Source organism: Astatotilapia calliptera, chromosome 20 (assembly GCF_900246225.1).
Source record: "Astatotilapia calliptera chromosome 20, fAstCal1.2, whole genome shotgun sequence".
NCBI classification, from domain to species: domain Eukaryota; kingdom Metazoa; phylum Chordata; class Actinopteri; order Cichliformes; family Cichlidae; genus Astatotilapia; species Astatotilapia calliptera.
The window spans coordinates 14,604,204-14,627,043 of NC_039321.1; the positions used below are offsets into that span (position 1 = coordinate 14,604,204).

Consider the following 22,840-nt stretch of genomic DNA (forward strand, 5'->3'; position numbering starts at 1 on the left):
GTGTGTCAGATGCTAACCAAAAGATAGTAAAGAAAGGGCGACTAAACCAAAGGTCACAGAGGTGATAAAAGAGAGAGCTTTATCTGCTTCATCTTTTTACATCCTCTACTGGTTTGAATATATCAACAACAATACTGCACGTATTAATAATAAAGATGAAAATATTTAAACCTATCATAAAAGTGAAACGCATCTTCAACAAAATTATCTTAATTATTCTCATTTATTGTCTCCACTGGGTCACTTACCTTTCTTCTCTTTCCCATCTTCCTCCACATCTCCAGCTCCCAGGAGAGTGAAGATGATGCCTGTCTGTGAGTTGACACCAACAGCTGTCACCAGCATCCTCCCCGAGCCCTCCATCACATGGGTACCTTTAATAGTTTAGATGAGTGCTACATGTAAAGTGTTGGTCTCAATAGTTACAGTAAAAAAAGACAACCTGGAGGAAAAAAAATTAGTTAAGGCTAAACCCTAACCCTCAGGAGCAGGGTCACAAAAATACTGACTTGTCTTTCATTGACTTGAATTGATGGCAAAAAGCTTACAAGACTTGACTTGGTGACCCATAGTATTTATAAATTGAATATGTTTGTATAGTTTTACAATCTGTTACTTTACCAGACAGTTATGAATAATAAATAACATCACGAGGATGTGCTTTATCTTCATAGGTGCATGCACACTTGTAGTTGCAACTGCTGGCGCAAGAGCAACATGAAAAAAACTCAGACTGCACAAGCCAACTAAAAATTAGCCACTGGATGTTTCATTCTGTTTAAAAGCTACAGCTTGTTTCCGCCTGATGTTTGGCGTCAGGCCGACAGGTACTTTACCAGAGCTTTTTCATTGGTTGCTGGAAAAAAAGTAGTGACACAGACAAACAACAAGAGCAGTCAGAGAACGCAACTCCCCCCAAAGGGCAAGTGCTATACTAAAACTTTGATGATGTTTTTATTACAACATGTTGATGAGGGCCTGCTTTTATAACATGCTGATGTCTGACCTTTGACCTATGAACTTGAAGCATTACATACTATAATTGTGTATTGTATTACCTTTACCCATATGGTTGGAGCAGAAGTGGCTGAAATCTTTGGCTTCTATAAGCTGTAAAACTTAAGATTTAAGATATATTCATGCAGTGTGTAATTTTCCAAAAGTTTATGGTGTCATTGTGATGTCACAGGGTGTTGTACTGAAGAAAGAAAAAGTGTGTTGCATTGTTCTCTCCATAATATACTGGTTTTGACATTTGGTGTTGGTGTTGACTTGACCCAATTTTCACCAAAATTAAATCAGCTCGAGCTGATATTGGTATCTACCGACACACAAACTGTTAATTAGAATGTTGATATCTTAATAACTGTGGACTCTAGACTGCTAACAAACAGACAGACAGACAGACAGACAGACAAAAAAACGAACAGAATGATCTCTCTGATCTCTCTTTTTGGTGGGAGAATTAAATATAATAAACAGTGAGTTAAGGGGCATTAAATCCCCAGTACATTTAAGTACGTTATGTACTTAAAAATACCTGGGGGGAAAAAACACTTGCCACTTTTTGAGCAAAAAAACAACAAACCTGAGAGCAGCATGGGGTCCTTATCCACAGATTTGCGTACATGGTCAGACTCTCCGGTAAGAGAGCTCTCATCTATCTTCAGATCATTTCCTTGGACCAAGATACCATCAGCTGGCAGTAGGTCACCTGAACATAGACATACACATATCAGTGTTTTACTCAGCTTGCTTGCATTATATATCCTCACTATTACTGCACAGCACCAATTAAATTCACTTGACTTTAACTGCTTTTTATGCCATTTCCCTCTCTCGCTGTCTCTTTTTTTCTCACTGCAGATAGTATCCCCATCAATGCATGCATGCAAATGGCGTGACATAAATTCTACAACAAACACATGAAGGAACAATAAATGTATGGAATGGATGGTGTTCTTGATTATTTTTGTGTGTCTGCTCGTTTCAGTGGTCACTGTGGCTGGTAGCTTGACTAATGAAAAATGCCTTACCTAAAAGAAAAAAGCTTTTAAACTCTTTACTCTGTGGCAAGAAGTATAATCATTTAAAAAATAATTACTTTCTATCAATGAGAAGAGTGTCCAAAATTTGAGTGTACACGTGTGCATTCACTGTTAAGGTATTGATTGCCATCTCCCCCTGGTTCTTTACCTGACATGCAAACCCATATTATAAATGAGTGGGGAAATGTCAGTGATATTTTTATGTTTTAGCATGACATAAATGATTAGCATCATCTAAAGGACATTTGTGATTCATAACTGAAATCAGTGTTATTCAATCATCCACAATCCAGGGTTGATTCTCTTTCCTTCTATGACCTTCACATTTTCTTTTAGACACTGCTGATTTGGAAAAAAACAACATCCCTCTTAGTTCCCACTCATTTTACAGGCTGTCATTCTGGATGCTTGAAGCTTTGCCTTGATTCCTCACTTCCAGTACCAGCATCAACAGAGAGTATCAATAGCTAATGGTATCTTTGGTCCCAGTCATAGAGACTTAGAGACTTGTTTGGTGATTACCTGGCAAACAATGATCATTAGGGTAAAGTATTCCCCGCAAGTGGTTTCTGAAGGTTCCTTGCTGTCTCTATGATTTTAGCTGAACCACAGTCATGCAGGCCTACAGAATGATCAGTGGCTCCAAGCCATGAAAAGTGTGTTTCTGGGTGGTTGGTGGTTGTTTGCTGACACTAGGTAAATTGGTCACAAAAGGGTATATGGTGATTCACCATGGTCTCCTGGTGACCAAATTACATGGAGGTTAATGGTGTAGAAGCTTCTTTGTGACCAATTTGACCTAGCAATACAAGCAACTTCCAGCAACCAGCTGGTCGGAAAGGCACATTTTTCCCTAGTGATCAGAATTTGCCAGGACTGTCTCTAGGCATGTGTGACTGAGGCCTTACCTAAAAAAACCCTAAACATATCTAAGTGCAAATGCTGGTTAGCTAACCTGTTGAATTATTGTTATTATTGAACAAGCTAGCACAAGCATATGTATGACGTCAAATAGTATTGATTTTAGCCATAAGGAAATCATATAATGACCTAAAGTGAAAATGTTGCCTAGCATTGGTTAATATTAAGTTAACACCATCTTATACAATATCTATCATATCTTAGTTGTTGTACAAGATACATAACACACAGTACATAAAACAGAGCCTCGTGCATGTCTCATCACTGTTTTGGATGACAGTAGCAGACACATGAATTCAACACAGGCAATAGTGTTGATGTGGTTCATTTATTGCTATGGGTGTCAATAATTGCAATGGTTTTCTGAGGTTACACAGAGCTCCCCTAACAGCATACATTACATCTGTGTTTTACTAAACTGAGGTAGGTTTTGTGAAATTTGTACATCAGCTTTCATTCTTTATCAGATATGTTTGTGATTGACTCTTATGATTAAGTTTTATTTGATCTGCAGTGTCCTTAGATCTTCTAAATTAATCAAAATACTTACAAAAATGAAACTGAACAAATCATTTAATTTGTTGGTATGTTGTTGGGTTTTTTGTATGGGAAGATCTTATAATGGATTCCTTACCATATTTGACCTGAGCCATGTCCCCCACCACCATGTCAGCCACAGGGATCTGGATGACGTTTCCTTTTCGCACAACAGTGAACTTCTGCTCTTGCTCAATTCGACTCTGTAGACCCCGGAACTGCTTCTCTTTGGACCAGTCGTTAAACGCTGTCACCAAGACAACACACACAACAGAAAGCAGGATGGCAGCGCCCTCAATCCAGCCAGCATCTGCCTCGCCTTCATCCTCTGCACCCGCCGACACATTCCCGCATGCTGAAGATGGAGCAATTGTTTAGAGTCAGATATTTTTTGAACATGCCTCAGAAAATCAATAGCTGTTTTCCCAAAAAATATCTAATTTCAAACGGGGAGGAAAATAACAGGGAAAAATATAATAAAATGGTCCACAAGAAAAACTCATATTAGGTAAATATCAAAACCTCATCATTGTTTCTGGTGAGTCACAGAGAGCAAAACAATATGGCTTAAGCTTAGAAGTGCAGAGGCTACTTTTGACTGTTATTTTCAGCATCATCTAATGACTACACATGGTCATTGCTCTTTTTAATTTGCATGTGTGTCTGGTTTAACACAGAGCCACAGTGTCCCATATCTGCATCCTCTGATGAGACCACTTCCTCTCTATCATGACTCTTCATTGTCACTGAATGGCTCACCAATCAAACAGACCCAATTTGGTGAGCCATTTCACTTTCTGTCTCTTCAGCTTTTGTCTATTGTGTGCTTGTATTTTTCTTCCTTATATAAAAAGATTCTTATTTTTTTCACTCCTCTCTGATTTCACCAAACAACAGGAAAATCAACAGCAACAAAGTATAATATTTTGCTAAACAGAACATCTAGAGGCAACATTTGAGAATGTTTTGATGGAAGTACTTGTACATCTAAATGAGATAATAAAACAGCATGCGAATTTGTCACAAGAATAACTTAAATCATCCTGGTCTGATCCTGAGTAAAATGGGTCTACTGGAATGGGTCTCTGTATACATAGACAATTTGATGTTTAAAAGTCTCAATGCTGATGCCATTTTGGGCGTCAGCATCTTGGTCTTAGTTGGCATTAGTTGGCTAAAAAAGTAAATATGATAATAAATGAGCAGTTACCTTTGGGTAAAAAGAAAATCAGGACTAAAAAAAAATGTACTCGCTCTTGCACCAGGCTCTAAATTATGTTTATTTCTTCTCTAAAGTCTGGTATTATAGGTAGCATAGGACTCTATAGGGACTGACTCACTATTAGATCCACCATTCAAAGAATTTCTCTAGCTTATACAGCAATTTTCAATAAGCTGTAGCTGACATCACTGAACAGCTGGCTGACTTTAGTGCTTTTATAAACACTTAATCTAATGCTTTCTTACTTATGTGAGGCCAAAAAATAAATTAGTTAGTGGTGATTGTTACTGTATTTAGCATTTTGCTTTTTTGTAATTTTTGAAAGTCTAGATTAAGTTTAACAGAAATAAAACACGTTCAAGTTACTGCTGCATTATAATATTTGCTAACGCTAATAAAATTTGAAAACAGATAAAACTAAAAATAAATAACTTTGCATTTGTCTCAGTCCTAGCAGTCCTAGTCCTAGCAATTCTTCTTAGCTTTGCTTTAATATACTTTATATATTGGTTTCATAATTTGATTTGACCAAGTCTTCTCAACTCAAGTTCCACTTCCTTTTTTCCAACAGCATTTAGTTTTTCACTAGCAGATTGGATTTGGATGAATTTAGCTCTTCTTTATTAACTTTTGACTTCTCTTTTTCAATTGCCATCAACATGTAAATGCAAGCTGGACCACAGTGCTGAGCAAAATGGCTTGCTACAACCCTCCCCCTTTGTATTCTTTTCCAGTGTTTGTGTGTTTTCTTCATATAACCTTAACTTCTCCTCCGTCTTGTTCCTCCTCTCTTATCCTACTGTATGTATACTGACAATGTCTTACTTTTACTTCTCTCTATCTCGTTTTCATTTTTCACGTCCACCTTTTTCACTCTTGCTGACAGACCTTTTGTCACACCCTCCCAAACCAGCAACCACACCCTTTGTCCACATCCTCACATTCAGTTTCTTTTCCAGGAGGCTGGTAGAAGGAGAGGCCAAGGGAGATGATGGCAGCGGCCTCCAAAATGATAAGTGTGACATCCTGTAAGGCCTCCCACACAAGTTCCAGGAACGTCTTGGCCTTTTTGGGGGGAATGAAGTTTTGGCCGAAGGTTTGGCACCGACGTTCCAGGTCTGCCGGCTCCCCACTGAGACCTGATAAAGGAGGATGAGGCACGATAGGCAAGACTGAGACAGAAAATACAATTTCGTAAAATAAATGCTTTAAGATTTACATAGCCAAGTGAAAAAACAAAACACATTTGCATGCACAGATGTGCAAGTTTCATTCCTAAGTGAAGATATATGTGGAGATAAACCAACAGTGTACATAGGGACAGTAAGACACTTGGAATGCGACATACATGCACAAAGCATCACCCACACTAAATTTAACAAAAGCCCTTTGCCCAGTAAAATAATCTCAAAGTCTTTAAAAAATGTAGCTAAACATGGCTCTATATTTCGTTTAAGGATTTTGTGGACAAGAGACTAGGCGTTGAGTCTTGTTGTACTCTCTCTGGGAATTTTAATGGGTGATAGGGGTTGTCACCTGAGTCCACCTGAAATGAGGAGGACTGTTGTTGTCAAAAGTCTATCTACACTCATCATGTGCATGGATATCATGGTTAATTTGGGTGTTTAATGACTTCTTTGAACTGTTCCTTTTCCAGGGTGGAATGATTGTACACCACTTGTCATTATGACTTTAAATAAGTTTGAATTTATTTGGGATTTTCTCCAATATAGACAGAGTCAAAAGCATACATACAGACTTAAATATATGCATACACTTAAATCTTTTAAGACGTGCTGCTCAGTGTTCTACAATTTCTTTTAACTAGACAAGGCAATGACCTATTAACATGATCATGTTTAACTGTAACTGTAACTATCATCCAGCACAAAAAGGATATGTTTGAAATAACTAATCAATATTCAGGGAGAAGGGAGAAGTCAGTGAACTCAGTAAAGATTTACACAGATTAGGAAGGTCTTTGACAACGTCTGAAAGAAGAAACAGATGAGATCTGGCACTATATTAATTGACTTAAATTGAATTGAACAGAACTGAATTGAGATACATTTACTTACAATGTAAAGAACCCAAGAACCATCAAGGCTCAAGCTTGCTATGAACTAGTAAACTAGTAACTACTGAAACATCTCTGACTGTCAGCAGTAAAGTGAATTTTGCACCGCTATGGACTGAGAGGGTTCCAACCAAGAAAAACCGGCACCTTCAAGCTCAACTGAAATTTGCAGTTGCCTTCTGGAGAAAAACAATTGAGCTACTTGGCCACAAGGATGAAATGCATGTTTAGAGGAGTAAAGGTGAGGCTTTCAGACCTAAGCACAATACACGGTAGTGGTAGCCTCATGTTCTGAGGTTGTTAATAAATTAGATGGAATAATGGAGAACTACCTTCAAATTTTTCAACATTGCTTCAGATTAACAGTTAAATGGTTGAAATATGGACACAATCGGGTGGACCGACACAACAATGATCACAAACACATTGGTTTTTGAATGGATAACATTAAGCTAAGAATAATTAAGAACAATAAGCTAAGAATTGGCCTTCCTGAAACTACAACCTCAAACCTATAGAACGTTTGTGGATTATGCTGAAAAGCCAGATTCAGGAAATACAGCAAATTTAAATAAACCTGAAGAGATTGATCAACTATCCAAGAATTGTCTGTGAAGGTTCTCAGTCATCCAGGTCATCGTAGTCAAAGGAGCTTGCAAAGAAAAGCGTCTGGACTTCTTTAAGTTGCTTGAAGACGTTTCACCTCTCATCCGAGAAGCTTCTTCAGTTCTAAGGTCAAATGGTGGAGAGTCCCAGATATAAACCTAGTGGGAGTGAGGGCAGCACGGTGGCACGGTGGTTAGCACTGTTGCCTCACAGCAAGAAGGTCCTGAGTTCAATTCCACCATCAGGCCGGGGTCTTTCTGTGTGGAGTTTGCATGTTCTCCCCGTGTTTGCGTGGGTTCTCTCCGGGTACTCCGGCTTCCTCCCACCGTCCAAAGACATGCAGCTTGTGGGGATAGGTTAATTGGATAATACAAATTGCCACTAGGTGTGAATGTGCGAGTGAATGTGAGTGTGAATGGTTGTCTGTCTTTGTGTGTTGGCCCTGCGACAGACTGGCGACCTGTCCAGGGTGTACCCTGCCTCTCGCCCTATGACAGCTGGGATAGGCTCCCGCGACCCTGAAAAGGATAAGTGGAAGCGAATGGATGGATGGGAGTAACCCCCCACAGAGGGACAAAAGGACCCCCTGATGATCCTCTAATCGCCTGAGCCAAGGTGTGAAACTGGGCGTGGGTCCCAATCAGCCAGAGTTTCGGGTGTGTTCATTGTGAAACCTGGCCCCACCTTATCATGCGAATTCCTGAGGTCAGATGGCCCAGGATGTGAGTGGGCGTTAAGGCGTCTGGGAAGGGATCTCAAAACTGGATTATAGATGGCAGAGAGTTGGTGTCGTAAACCCCCGCCTCTGTTCAAAGATGGTCGCTCACAGTGGACATAGATGGCTTCTTTCACTCCTCTTTCAAACCATCTGTCCTCTCTGTCCAAAATGTGAACATTGGCATCCTCGAAAGAGTGTCCTTTATCCTAAGATGCAGATGGACTGCTGAGTCTTGTCCTGTGGAGGTGGCTCTTCTGTGTTGTGCCATGCGCTTGTGAAGTGGCTGTTTGGTCTCTCCAATGTAGAGGTCTGAGCATTCCTCGCTGCACTGTACAGCATACACCACATTGTTAAGTTTGTGTTTTGGCGTTTTGTCTTTCGGGTGAACCAGTTTTTGTCTGAGCGTGTTGCTGGGTCTGAAATACACTGGGATGTCATGCTTGGAGAAAACTCTCCTGAGTTTCTCTGATACACCGGCTACATAGGGGATGACAATGTTGTTGCGTCTGTTCTTCTTATCCTCCCTCGCTGGTGTCTGGTCTTCTTTTCTGTGCCTCTTTGCTGACTTTAAGAACGCCCATTTAGGATAGCCGCACGTTTTGAATGCTTCCTTTACATGTGTGTGTTCCTTCTTTTTACCTTCAGGCTTAGAGGGAACACGTTCTGCCCGGTGGTGTAGGGTCCTAATTACTCCAAGTTTGTGTTCCAAAGGGTGATGGGAGTCAAAGAGGAGGTACTGGTCCGTGTGTGTGGGCTTCCGGTAAACTTCGATGTTGAGTTTGCCGTTCTCTTCAATGTGCACGGCGCAGTCCAGGAAAGGCAAACAGTTGTCCGTTGTGTCTTCCCTGGTGAACCTGATGTTTTTATCCACAGCGTTAATGTGCGCAGTGAAGGATTCCACTTCTTGTGTCTTGATTTTGACCCAGGTGTCGTCCACATATCTGTACCAGTGGCTGGGTACTCTTCCTTTGAAAGAGTCAAGAGCCTTCCTTTCCACTTCCTCCATGTAAAGGTTGGCTACAATAGGTGACACGGGGGAGCCCATGGCACAGCCATGTTTTTGTCTGTAAAAGCCTTCGTTGTACTTGAAATATGTAGTGGTGAGGCAGAGGTCTAACAGTGTGCAGATCTGATCGGGTGTGAAGTTGGTCCTGTCCTCCAAGAAGCTGTCTTCTTGTAGTCGTTTTCTGACAGTCTCCACGGCCTCCGTGGTGGGTATGCAAGTGAAAAGAGAGACTACATCAAAGGACACCATGGTTTCATCTGGATCCAGGGTAAGTTTCTGGACCTTGTCGGTGAAGTCGGTGGAGTTCTTGATGTGGTGTGGGGTGTTCCCCACGAGAGGCGCAAGGATGGTAGCAAGGTGTTTAGCAATGTTGTAAGTGGCTGAGTTTATGCTACTGACTATGGGTCTGAGTGGGACAGCTTCCTTGTGGGTCTTGGGAAGTCCATAGATGCAGGGTATGGCATCCCCTGGGTAAAGGCAGTGATATGTAAAGCGGTCAATAATTTTGTCCTTTTCAAAGTCTTGAAGGCAAGCTATAACTTTCTTTTTGTAGCTGCTTGTGGGGTCTCGCTTTAGGGCTTCGTAGGTATTGTTGTCACTGAGGAGAGTAGTGATCTTTGTATGGTAATCTGTAGTGTTTAGGACCACGGTGCATCTTCCCTTATCAGCTGGTAAAACAGTGATGTTGTGGTCTTTGCTCAGGGAAGCGACAGCCTTCTTTTCCTGTATTGTGAGGTTGGATGGAGGGACTTTGGCACTGGAGAGCGTGGCTGAGACTTTCATCCTGATTTGCTCTGCTTCTGTCTGTGATAATTTATTAATCCGTATGGCAGATTCTGTGGCTGTGATGAGGTCCACTATGGGCAACTGTTGTGGAGAAATGGCAAAATTGAGTCCTCTGGCTAATACTCTCTTTTCAGGTTCAGTGAGAATCCTGTCTGAAAAGTTCTTAACCCATTTCTCCTGACTGGCATCAGGTGTGTTTTCTTCTCTGGGTTGTGTAGGTTCAGGATGAGGAGTGAATGTTTTTGAAAGCAAGGTGTGAAATTTCCTGCGTTGTCTTTCTTTTCCTTTAGAGTGTTGGGCCCGCTGAGCCTTGTCCACAAACTTGTAAACCTCTTCTAAGATTGGAGAGGGTAGAAGGATTTCCAGTTCCTGCAGGGTCTGGCTGATCTTGATCTGGAGGGCATCTATGGTGAAATGGACCTGTCTTATCCTTTCACTTAAAAGGTGATTTTGTGCTCTCTGTAGAATCAAGTCTGCTCTGTATACCCTGACAGTGGATCCAAGGCGCAGGCTCTTAGGAACAACTCTGCTTTGTCTGCTGGTTCACCCGAAAGACAAAACGCCAAAACACAAACTTAACAATGTGGTGTATGCTGTACAGTGCAGCGAGGAATGCTCAGACCTCTACATTGGAGTGACCAAACAGCCACTTCACAAGCGCATGGCACAACACAGAAAAGCCACCTCCACAGGACAAGACTCAGCAGTCCATCTGCATCTTAAGGATAAAGGACACTCTTTCGAGGATGCCAATGTTCACATTTTGGACAGAGAGGACAGATGGTTTGAAAGAGGAGTGAAAGAAGCCATCTATGTCCACTGTGAGCGACCATCTTTGAACAGAGGCGGGGGTTTACGACACCAACTCTCTGCCATCTATAATCCAGTTTTGAGATCCCTTCCCAGACGCCTTAACGCCCACTCACATCCTGGGCCATCTGACCTCAGGAATTCGCATGATAAGGTGGGGCCAGGTTTCACAATGAACACACCCGAAACTCTGGCTGATTGGGACCCACGCCCAGTTTCACACCTTGGCTCAGGCGATTAGAGGATCATCAGGGGGTCCTTTTGTCCCTCTGTGGGGGGTTACTCCCACTAGGTTTATATCTGGGACTCTCCACCATTTGACCTTAGAACTGAAGAAGGTTCTCGGATGAGAGGTGAAACGTCTTCAAGCAACTTAAAGAAGTCCAGACGCTTTTCTTTGCAAGCTCCTTTGACTATCCAAGAATTGTGCCAGCAGCTTGTTGATGGCTACCAAAAGTGTTAAGGTTCAACTTGCTTAGAGATATTTAAACAAATATTAATGGGAGCTCTATGTATTTTTGATCCTGTGTGAATTAGAGAAAATCCTAATTAAATTTACATTTAAAATTGTGCAGCCAGTTCTTTAAAAAGTAATTAAAGCTGTATGCTGTACAGCCATTCCACCCTGTAATCAAAGGCTCAAATTTACCATGACATTTATGCCCATGATGAGTGTACGCAAACTACTGACTACAACCATCCATCTATGAAGGTAATACATCTCCATACTCACCCTCCTCTCCCCTCCCTAAATGATTCTGTTTCCATAGTGACTAGGACATCAGGACCAGGGCTTCCTGTCTCTAAGAGGTTTCTGCCCAGCAACAGGTGATGTCATTTCTCCTGCATGGTAGGTTTGAAACAGAATCATTTTTTTCTTTTGTGATTGGCCGCGGGGGATAGGAAATGGCAATTTGTATGCTACTGTGGTTGGCTGAGCTCAATGACTTGTGTGCGTGCATGCATGTGTGTGTTTTTAGACATCCTGCTCCAGCGTGCTTGCAGGAGAGAGAGAGAGAGAGAGAGAGAGAGAGAGAGAGAGAGACAGAAAACAGGTGACCTTATGCTGAGTAATTGTATCCTCCTTTTATTAGTCCCACCTCTTCATTCTATTCCATAGACTCTCTACTCCTCCTCCTCTCTCTTTCTCCCTCACTCAATCTCCCCTTGATGTGTCCTTGACAATGCGGCAAGCTGTTCTAGCTTTTCCTCCTCAACCACATCACACACACACACACACACACACACACACACACACACACACACACACACACACACACACACACACACACACACAGTTTATCTTATGCCCTCTTTCTCATCATTTCTTCTCCCATTCCATGTCTTCAGTCTTGGTATAATGGTCACACACTGCAGTGTTCTAGTATCCATACACTGTGCGTAAGTGAGAGAGAGAGAGAGTGCTTCCATGCTGATCGGTGGATCATGTTACAGATGATGTTCAGCATTAACTGCATCATAATGTATACTTGTGTGGTGTGTTTTCCCTGGTGTGTCTGTTCAACACTGTATATACCCATAGTCTCCAATCTGATCTGTCAATACACATTCCAGCTCTATGTTCGCCGTGATTGTAATCATAGAGAGCATAAGAAGCAGCTTTTGTTGGTGTGTCAGATCTGGAGCAGAAAATATTTCATGGAAATTATCAGCCACAAGTTTTTAAGCAGATCATTACAAGGTGGGGATAGGAGCATCTTTCTTCATGTGTGTTTGCACTCTGGCTGCTTTGAGATGACACCATATGTGATTTGTGAAAGCGAGCACAGTGCAAGAGAAGATGGTCAAAGTGTGTGGAGATCACCATTTGTGTGTGTGTGTTTGTGTGTTGTTTGCCAACTGTGCTTTGTAGGGACATCTGCAGATACATGACACCGTGTCAGAGAGGGAGAGAGTGACCGTGTGTGTATTTATGTGTGTGTTTTTGCATTAGGTTTGTTGGGACTTGCTGCACTGACTCCTGCCCAGCTCACAGTATCAAATTAGCAACACTCAACACAGACTTACTGTAGCTCAACACCCACCACCCATCTCGTGTTTTTTCAATCTCTCTTCTCTGTCTCTCATTCTTACACACACATCTCACAGATTTTACTTACACTTGAGTACACACACACACTCTCTCTAACTTCTTGCTCTATTCACCTCTCTCTGTTCATCACCATCTCACTCTTCTTTCACTCTCTCTTGCTGACTTCCCAAGCCAACTTCTCTCTGCCGTTGTGTTGCTAGGTTACAAACTAGTTGAAGGAGTGGGCGTAGTGTGGTACCACACCCCTGGTAGAATACACAAGTGTGCGCATCTACACATTCAAAAATATTAAAGACACAAATATCCAAAATCTAGTTTGGCAAATTCATTATAACTTGATCTTTGGGAATCATGTGTGTCAGAAAAAGAGACTGCATGAAATTTAAGCACTGCAGAAGAAATTACCGTATTTCCCGGACTACAAAGCGCACCTGAATATTAGCCGCACAAGCTAAAATCAGGGGAAAATCCTGTTTTGTACATACATTAGCCGCACCTGACTAAAAGCCGCAGGTGTTTCAATGTTGACTTATCATATGTAAGAGAATATGCACAAAGGGAATTGTCAGGAAAGAGATGGCTGTTTGGAGACACACGCCTTTTATTAATATTTTGAAAAACAAGTTATGGGTACATATTTGCATAACTTTTTAGGTATATGTACAAGTAGCGGTAATTACAAGTACAAAACATGTACTGTGCTTCATAAATGAGTAACAAATGTAGTACATAACAATAACCTACAGCACACCAGAAAAATAGATTCAGACCAAGGCTGGACTGGGACAAAAAATCGGCCCGGGCATTTTGACTAGAGACCGGCCCACCAGGATAAAGATTGAAAATGTGACATCATTCAGGGGTAAAAACCGCAAAGGATTCTGGGAACTTGTGGCAAGAGGTACTAGCGCACGCAGGCTTTCAATTGAACTCAGTTACACAGCGATAAAAAGAAACACAAAAAATGGCAAGAAGCTGTTGTATTATTAACTGCAACAGCCGGTCGCATGACAGCCACGGGAAGCCGATCGTTTTTTTTTAAATCGGATTACGTCCTTGAAGAGAAATGTTTTAAGCCATGTTTCCGAAGTAAGAGCCGACGGATGGTCTGGATATACCAAATATAACGTCCCAGAACACTCCAGCTCACATGTTAGTCTGCTCCAACCATTCCCACAAAGGTCAGAGTTTTTTAGTCGTTAATACGTCATTTTTCTTAACATAATTGGTGATATAGGTTACAAGCAAGTCTGGCGCTGAACAGAAATTGTCGCGCTATGCTCCTTTGTTTATTGTGCATAAATAGTAAATTGTCCTGACACAATATTGCGTTTCACTTCTGTTATTACCATGGTACATTGACAAAAACATATACTTTTATTCACAGGATAAAACAGTTGTTTTGTATCACTAATTGTCCAGTGCGATTACAGCATACAATATTATTGTCACTGCTACATTTCTGTAATGAACCAGAAATTATTTCCACTACTAATTAATTACCGTTGAGCTCAAAGGTTATACTAATAAACGGTTAACAAATGTGTATTTATGACGACGATTTGTGAGACTGGTAAACTTACCTTTGTTCGTACGATGGTCTTTCGTTCTACACGGTGCGTTTCAAGGTCCTGTACCCATCTGTCGGTAAACTGTACCTGGGCTTGTTGCAGTGACCTGAAGTTACTAAACTTCATGAGTGTATGCACTCACTCCAAGAACCGTGTAATTATAAATATGAGCGTGGTGAAAGTTGGGCAGCACGCTAACGTCTTTTGTCCCTCTGTGTGCTTGTAAGGGTCTAACCCTTTCACACCTTTGATTTTTTCCTCGTATCCTTTCTTTGTCTTTTCGTCGAGTCTGTCTTTGTACGGACCGGCATTGTTCTCCTTTTGTTTTGTACATTCCTTTTTTGTGCGGCAAAGAAAAAACAAGAAGGTATTGGAACCGGAGAATGAACGTTTTGCGGTGCTGCAAATGCTTGCATTTGATGCGGTACTTGGATTGTTTTGCCACGAGTTCCCGGCATGCAATGCGCGAAAATCACGTGATTGCTAAACAAGGGGGCGGGTGCATTCGGCCTCCTCGGCTGTAATTGGTCCAGCCCAGAGTCGATCATGACCAATTGGCCAATCCAACACCTTTCATTATATATACCCTTCCTAAAAAAAATTTAAAAAAATCCATCGGCCCATAAAAACAAAAAATCGCCAGCGGCCCACCGGGCAAATGCCCGGTATGCCCGATGGCCAGTCCAGCTATGATTCAGACTAACTTTTAGGCTCAGGTGCAGTGACACGGCTTTAACAAGAAGAAAAGTCAGTCATTCACCACCATCTTTCTCTTCTTCCTGCGCACTAAAACCACCAAAGTCCTCTCCTCCAGTGTTGGAAACGAACAGGCTCAGGATGGCTTCGTCATCCACTCCATCCACTCTCAGCTTCTTTCCTTCGTTGTCACTTTCAAAACCAAACAAATCCTCGTTGTCAGTGTCAGAGTCGAACACCCTCAGAAGGGCCGTGGCGGTGTCCTCCATCATGCAGCAGTCCAGCCCTTCGAAATCCGTTGGTGATCATGGATGTTTTCACACTTTTCCACGCTGTTAGAATCCAATGGTGGAGTTGGGCATAACTTGCTTTTTGCAAGTTTATCGCCGCACATCATCCAGGCCTCCAGCTGAACGCGTAGCGCTACTTTGAAGTTTGTTTTTCGCGCTACTTCGTACGGCACTACGTTGCCTGGCGGATGGACATGTGACCAACATACCACTCTTGAACCCCGATCCTTCCGCCAGGCAACGTAGTGCCGTACAACAGTAGAACAAACAAAACAAATCCGCTCATGGACAATCCATAGAAAAGCCGCACCTGACTAAAAGCCGCAGGGTTCAAAGCTTGTGCAAAAAGTAGCGGCTTATAGCCCGACAATTACGGTAGTTGCTTAATCAGTTAGTTGTATGAAAAGATCAGCTGACTTGTTTAGTGTTTCTCACACACACACTTTGCATGTTCTTTTTTTATCCGAGACAAGATATAATCAACATAGTTTGGAATAATACACAAACTTTTATTTTGAATAAACTGGTTACCAGCTAACATAAGGTCTGTGTTGTAGCCAATTTGAACGTCCACCATTTGAAATGCAGCTGGCGATGGCAATTGTTCTGCTATATTGGATTTGGATTTCTGCTGCAAGTTGGAAGGTCAGTCTAACCAGAACCTGAACCAGCTGGAGAGCCAGCGGTGCTGTGTTGTAGCTCACTGAGTCTGCAGAACGAAAAGAGGAATACTGTTGCCAGTGGCAGTGCAAGACTATAAAGATGAAATGGGAAGAACTCATAAGACAAACACCTGATTATTGTTATAATATTATTGTTATTATTATTATTGCTTTTATCGTGCGATCGTGGCTCAATAGTTGGGAGTTCGCCTTGTAATCGGAAGGTTGCCGGTTCGAACCCCGGCTTGGACAGTCTCGGCCGTTGTGTCCTTGGGCAAGACACTTCCCCCGTTGCCTACTGGTAGTGGTCAGAGGGCCCGGTGGTGCCAGTGTCCGGCAGCCCTGCCTCTGTCAGTGCGCCCCAGGGTGGCTGTGGCTACAACTTGCCATCACCAGTGGGTGGATGACTGGATGTGTAAAGCACTTTTGGGTCCTTAGGGACTAGTAAAGCGCTATACAAATAAAGGCCATTTACCATTATTATCATGTTACAATATATTGGTAGCATTATGAATTCATTTAAGAAAGTGTGTGTGCGCCTTTCTCTCATGCACAGGAACACACATGCAAATGCAATACAATCTAATTCTGGGGGAAACACTTATTTATTAAGTTAAAGTTTGTCTCCTGGCATTGTCAATCTCCTTTTGTCTGCTAGAGTCTTTCTGAATAAGCAGCTGAATCAGTTTAAACACCTGAGAGGGGCAGGGAGGGCTAGCTGGTTAGCAGAACTATCAATATAACTGTGACAAAATTAATTCCTAGTTAATGTTTTTTCCTAAGTTAATCACAGATCAGCTGTTCACTATAGTGTATAAAAAGATAAAAGCTCAAAATACACTTGAGCCAGACATCATTCTACCTGGGCAACCCTACCAAAGTGTGATAAGCGCTGACATTACATATTTAAAGGTTTCATACTCTGCCATGAATTATACGTGTGTAAAAGTAAACCTGAATTGGGGCAAATCTTTGAATATGCAATTTGGTTCAATTCCATCTCCACCAACACCTACACCATTCACTCAAGCCTAGCTCCCCGCCTCCTCACAGACTGCAAGCTGTAATAATTCATCCATAATGTTCTACTCAAAAACCAGAGGAGGAGCAAACTGAACAGGTATCAGAACGGGCATGAATTTTATGTGAACTACAATGTTATAAATGTAACAACAGTTACCAAGCATTACAAAGCATTACCAATTAATGTATTAATGTACTCACATTACATTTTTCTGTGACACAATAATGATGCCAGTATGTCACATGGTCACATAATGTAGAATTATCAGCTTCATATATTAGAAGAAAAACAGAAGAAAATCAACTATTTTTATCTGGATTTACATAACATACTTCTTTTGAGTGGAGATATGCACATTCCTTCAAATTTGTTACCTAAAAAGACAATAATGAGATAGTTATACGTGCTGTTATTGGGATACATATGTGGAACAATAGGATGTCAACTGGCTATTACAAGGCAGTGTATCTCAGGCCATGTTGCAGAATAAGGCTATATAAGTAGCAGCGGAACGAATTACCTTCTACAGTGACCAAACAGAAAAATAATGTCATTTTTACTACTTAGCATTACATCTATTTTTCATTTTTTTTTGCATTGCAACTGCACTACAGTACTGCACAGTATTAATATTGGGCAGTGGGCACACCTCAGGTTTGAGGGGTGTGTTGGCTGCTAATCTCCATGGCAAACTAATGACTTCAACCTAACAATGACAACTTACCACATCCCTGTGGGTTGTGAACAAAAATGGCCATTGTGCACATCAATTAACTTTCACTACTGTGTCATGATAAGCGACAGTTTATTACACACTGAGAAGAAGGACTGATGTCCAAATTTAAAGCCTTGTTTTCCTGTTACTATGATGTTGATCAGTCTGAGCAATTTGTCTAATGCTCAACTTGTGTACAGTTGTACACAACTGTACACAAGCTTCTTCTTTATAGTTATAAAGAAGACAAAGCAAAAGAGGAGTAATGTTGTTGGTGTAGCTAGGTCGAACTGAGACGGCATAAACAGGCAGTAAACCATAAAACACTTGGTTGCCATTGTCTATTTATATCTTTTTCTGGACCTCGCTAGTTAACAACATTAAACATGACTGATACCCTTGTCTTTCACAAAATGGCAGGAGTTTGTGCCTCTGTAACGGCCTAATCTCACACGGTGCCCACCATGCCTCCAATAGCAGTTAGTGTGAGACTGGAGGCATGGTGGCTAATGTTAGTGGTTTAACTAACATTAAATATAACAAAAAGGTGAGATATCTGACAACAATGATGAACTTTTATTATTATTATTATTATTATTAACTTCACCTCCATCAACCGCCAAGTTCTCCCAAGATATTAACATGATTTGAGATATTATTTCCACATACTGAATAAAACATTCAGGTCATTTTGCAATTTTTAGTCATTATACATGCCAGAAAGGAGGAGCAGACCAAGGATCTGATCATTGACTAATGGCTTGTAATCGGGAAGTTGTTAACCAATGAGCAAGCAGCTTCACAGTCAGAGCCGCCATATTTGGTTTCAAAACACAAAGCTGTTGTTGCCAAAAAACACTCATCTTAACGCTTCAGAACGAGTTCTCACAAACCTATAGATGGCATTATGGTGGCTATATCCATCTTTTATACCATCAATGTTTAAATTTAGAATATTACATGAATATTGATATTATTATATATTGCTGATAATATATAATGTTGTAAATATGATAAACCATCAGCAACTCTGGCAAGTTACCGCCACCAGGCAAGTCAATTTGTTACATCACGTCTCCTTTCTCAAGCTGTCAAACTCAATTCTGTTGTCATCACTCTGGTCCATTAATTTGCTTGCCCACCTTCTGCAAGCCAGTTAGCTTTCTCTGTTCTCTGTGCCTTAATTCTGTGCTCCTCTGTCATTCTACCTTTCAGACTCTCATTCATGCCACCTGCCTCCCCATCTACACCTCATCATCTCTCCAGTCACTAGTATCTAGGCCCCAGGAGGTCCTGTCCTACTTCCTACCATTGTTGGACTCCACTCTGCTGCGTAGCTTTATCACAGTCTAATTATCAAATAGTTTATTACCCAAACTCATTGTTCCTTTAAAAAATAGTTTTAAGTTATTTCAAAACATCCTATTTATTCATTGTTTAAGTCCACAAATAATCAAACATTAGCGATAACTAATCTCCAATATACACCAATCCAACTTTTTCCAGTTCTGTACTGATGATATTGGCACTTTGGCTTCAGGTATCTGCTGATACCAAATACTGAAATCATACCACAAATAAATTAATAAGCCTAATTTATCACTGTTCTCATTAGTCGTTTTTTTATGATAAGCAACAGACTCATTAAACACCTCTTTGTAAATTAGCAGTTTAAAACCTAATATAGAATGCAGAAAAAATCACTAAAAAATCGAAATTAATTTGTCCCAATTTCAGCCTCTACTTATCTCAGTTTGAGAGTTTTTAGTGTGCAGCTCTTCACATCTAAGAAAGACAATGGCTAACTGAGTTGACAAAAGAGAGAAAGGAAAACACTGTTGGTGCTTTTCATTTGTGTCAATGCACTTTGCAGTTCATTCAAAACTACTTTAAACATGCAAAAACAAGCTGTAAGCCTAGCAGGTGTGAAAGACCTGCAAACTTGAAAAATGGGCAGTTAAAAAAAGCAAACGAATTCAAAGACAAAAAAACATAACAAAACATTTGTCAAATTTGAAAGCAAGGGCGTAGATTTGGCATGGACGGAAGGGACACGTCCCCACCAATATCCAGCGATTACTGAATCGTCCCCACCAATAATTTGATCTCTTCGAGTATAGAAAAAAAGAAAAACGATCTGTCAACGTCTCGTTCACCTGACGGTGCAGAAAGAGTTAAATTACATTCTCTACTGGAGTCCTACCTCATGTGACAAATATGGCCAATGTGATTGGCTGTGCCTTTCAGGGAGCTCTGTTTAGTTTTATCAGCTGCAAGCCTGCGCTGCCAGGACCTGCAAGGAGGAGAGGAGGATGGCAGCAACAAGGAAGAAGCTGGATATAAGAGAGTGTTTCAAAGAAACCTGTAAGTCACTTAAAGTTAAGTTCACTCATAAAATGTGTCCGTCATAATAACGTTACAGGCTATGCTAGGCTATGGCCCACATCAGTCTAAAATTGTATGTAACCACGAATAACGTGTTTTGGAAACTAACTACGCAACAGGCATCACTATTAGTTATTTCAGTCTCCCAGAGTAGCATTTCTAATTTTGATTGAAACTGTCAGAGAAAACGGCAGCCTCGAGCGAGCCAGGATATTCGTTTACAGAGGCTGTTAACATTATATGTCTAACGTTAAAATGTTGGTGACACAATAATTTCATCCTAATGGCACTGACGTATTCATAGGGTTAATTTTTGAGACAAAATATCATGAGGTAGTTATGATTTTGCAAATATTCCACCTTGTAGTGCAGTTTGCACAAATTGTTTTAAAAATGCACTCACCCTACAAACATTACAGATGTGTGACTCATCAGCATGGTGTGTCTAAAATGTTGCATACCGTAATTTTGCTGAGAGATCTGTTACTTTGTGGTAATCTTAGATGAGTAGTTTTATGGACAAAAACCACCAGGTCATTCAGTGTTCCCTTAGTGCTAATGTATAAGAGATGTTGGTGTACTATAACTGAAGTAATGTTGTTAAGTCCTTAAAGTCATATTCTTTTATTGTCATGACTCTATTTTTATTTTTGTATGATACTTGATTTGTCTGGAATATGGCTGAAGTAAACTAAAGCCTAAAATACTTAGTCATTTGTTTAATAGTAATTTAACATTATATAATTCACATATAAAACTATGAATTTAAATTTTAAATGGTTTAAAAGCATGTAGAATAACATATGTAAGCAAGTATATTTCTCCTTTTTTATCAAGAAGCAAAAACAAAAAGGAAGAAAAAAAAAGAATCAGGGCAGGGTTCGGTGGTTGAATCATCCGTCCCCACCAATGCCAAAACCAAATCTACACCTTTGTTTGAAAGGCTCAAAAGAAATGACAAGCACATCCGTGGCCAGGTGAGGCCAGAACCCTGAGACTCAATGACACATTAAGCAGATAAAAGAAGTGTTGTACTTGCATTAGCTGTTTAATTAAACTCTCAAAAGGAAGTCCAAAGAGATCTAAAAGGAGGCCTTTATTATGCTGAAAAACCAAAATAAACCTGTCAATCTATTGGGTTCTCAAAAATAACAGTAAACAGGCTAAACAGTTAATACTTTTGTTAAGCCTCTTGAACTAAAATGGAAAATCTGTAAATAATAATAATAATAATAATAATAACAACAACAACAACAACAATATAAGAACAGATATAAGTTAAAGTACTTCTTATCTTGATGGCCTGAATGTATTACTTTAGTGAGTGAGGGTTTATAACCGTCCTGCAATCAACCCTAACTTCATGAATGTTGTGATGTTCAGTATTTGCACAAACCATCAAAATGAGTAATACAGAGAGGTATATTAAGGCTAACTTCACTGATGTGAATAAGACAGGAAAAACACTAAGCAAACACAGGTATAGCTGAACAGCTTCAACACCTGCGAGACAACATTTGGGCATCATAATAACTTTGAAAAGGATTTATTAAAGGTTTATTTTATTAGCATGTCCTGGTAACTGGCAGCCTATGAAAATGATTATTTTTCCTTTTGCCTCCTTGACTGTTAACAGTTGTTAGACAAACATAATAGACTTTCACCTAAACCACCCTTGCAGGTATACTGTTAGAGATTGTAGTTCATCCATTTATTGATTTACTCTATCAGCTTCCCATTCACCCATCCAATATAATCCCATCATCCCTTCACCAATCAGACCATCCGCCCATATTCTCTTTACACGCACCTCAACCAGAAGCTGCCTTCCAAGGTCAGGATTACAACTACAGGAAAATGGAGGCACCAGCACTTAATTCAGAATTCATCTAACATGTGTTGCACTCATTTGTGTATTGATATTGCGCACAACAATAAACATCATTAGCAGTTTTAGTGTATGTTCGTAGCTTGTTAAAATAAAAGGTGGCTTTGTTCTAAAATGACTGGTGACCACACCTAATCTGTTTCTGTTGGCCAAATGATGCCAAATGATGATGAGACAGAATCCCCACCAGTGATGGCGTTACAACGGCGTTACCATTACTAACAAGAAAATGCGGTGCGGTCGCGTTACTATTTTTCAACAAACAGACGGTTGAAACTGTCTTCAGCTTACCGCACCTTATATCAGTTGCATGGAAGTAGCTGTCCATGTAAGTAATCTGGGCGCTACAGCTTTAAACAGCTGCGCGCGGTCCCGCGGATGGCAATCACTTTCTGCCCGACGATCACTTTTTTGCACCACACCTGGAGCTCAGGGGGGCAAAACAATCGCATGAGTGCTGCTGCTTGACTGAGGAAGAATAAAGTAGTCGTGGTAAGCCAATCACATGACCCGTTCAAGATGACAAAGCAACAAGGTGATATATACCAGTTTTTAAATTGTGTTGATAGGCCACGTAAAACTAGAGTCATGATAAACAATATATACGAGTGTTTTTTTCCTGAATAATTTCGTCATGTTTACTGTTTAAGGACATCACTAGCAAGCACTCTCTGCATATGCCCCAAAAAAACAAAAAAAAAACAAAAACAGCCCTTTCGTGGAAAAATACACCATGTCAACCAATAAAAAAATAATATGGCAACATGACATTTGGTTGTTTAGGAAGAGGGGGAAGATTGAGGAGTGACCACGAGAGAGAGAGAA

The 22,840-nt window shown here is 40.6% G+C and overlaps 1 protein-coding gene across 5 annotated transcripts in view; it reads right to left on the reverse strand.

The window, feature by feature from the left end:
* The window catches only part of atp2b3b (ATPase plasma membrane Ca2+ transporting 3b), a 103,218-nt gene that overhangs the window by 68,812 nt on the left and 11,566 nt on the right, over positions 1 to 22,840 (reverse strand). For all 5 annotated transcript variants that reach the window (XM_026155336.1, XM_026155338.1, XM_026155341.1 and 2 more), the window contains exons 3-6: positions 5,670 to 5,867; positions 3,604 to 3,861; positions 1,589 to 1,714; positions 249 to 374 (exon numbers count right to left, since the gene is read on the reverse strand). In XM_026155336.1, the coding sequence (XP_026011121.1) occupies positions 249 to 374; positions 1,589 to 1,714; positions 3,604 to 3,861; positions 5,670 to 5,867 (708 nt within the window). The remainder of the gene's footprint in view (positions 1 to 248; positions 375 to 1,588; positions 1,715 to 3,603; positions 3,862 to 5,669; positions 5,868 to 22,840) is intronic.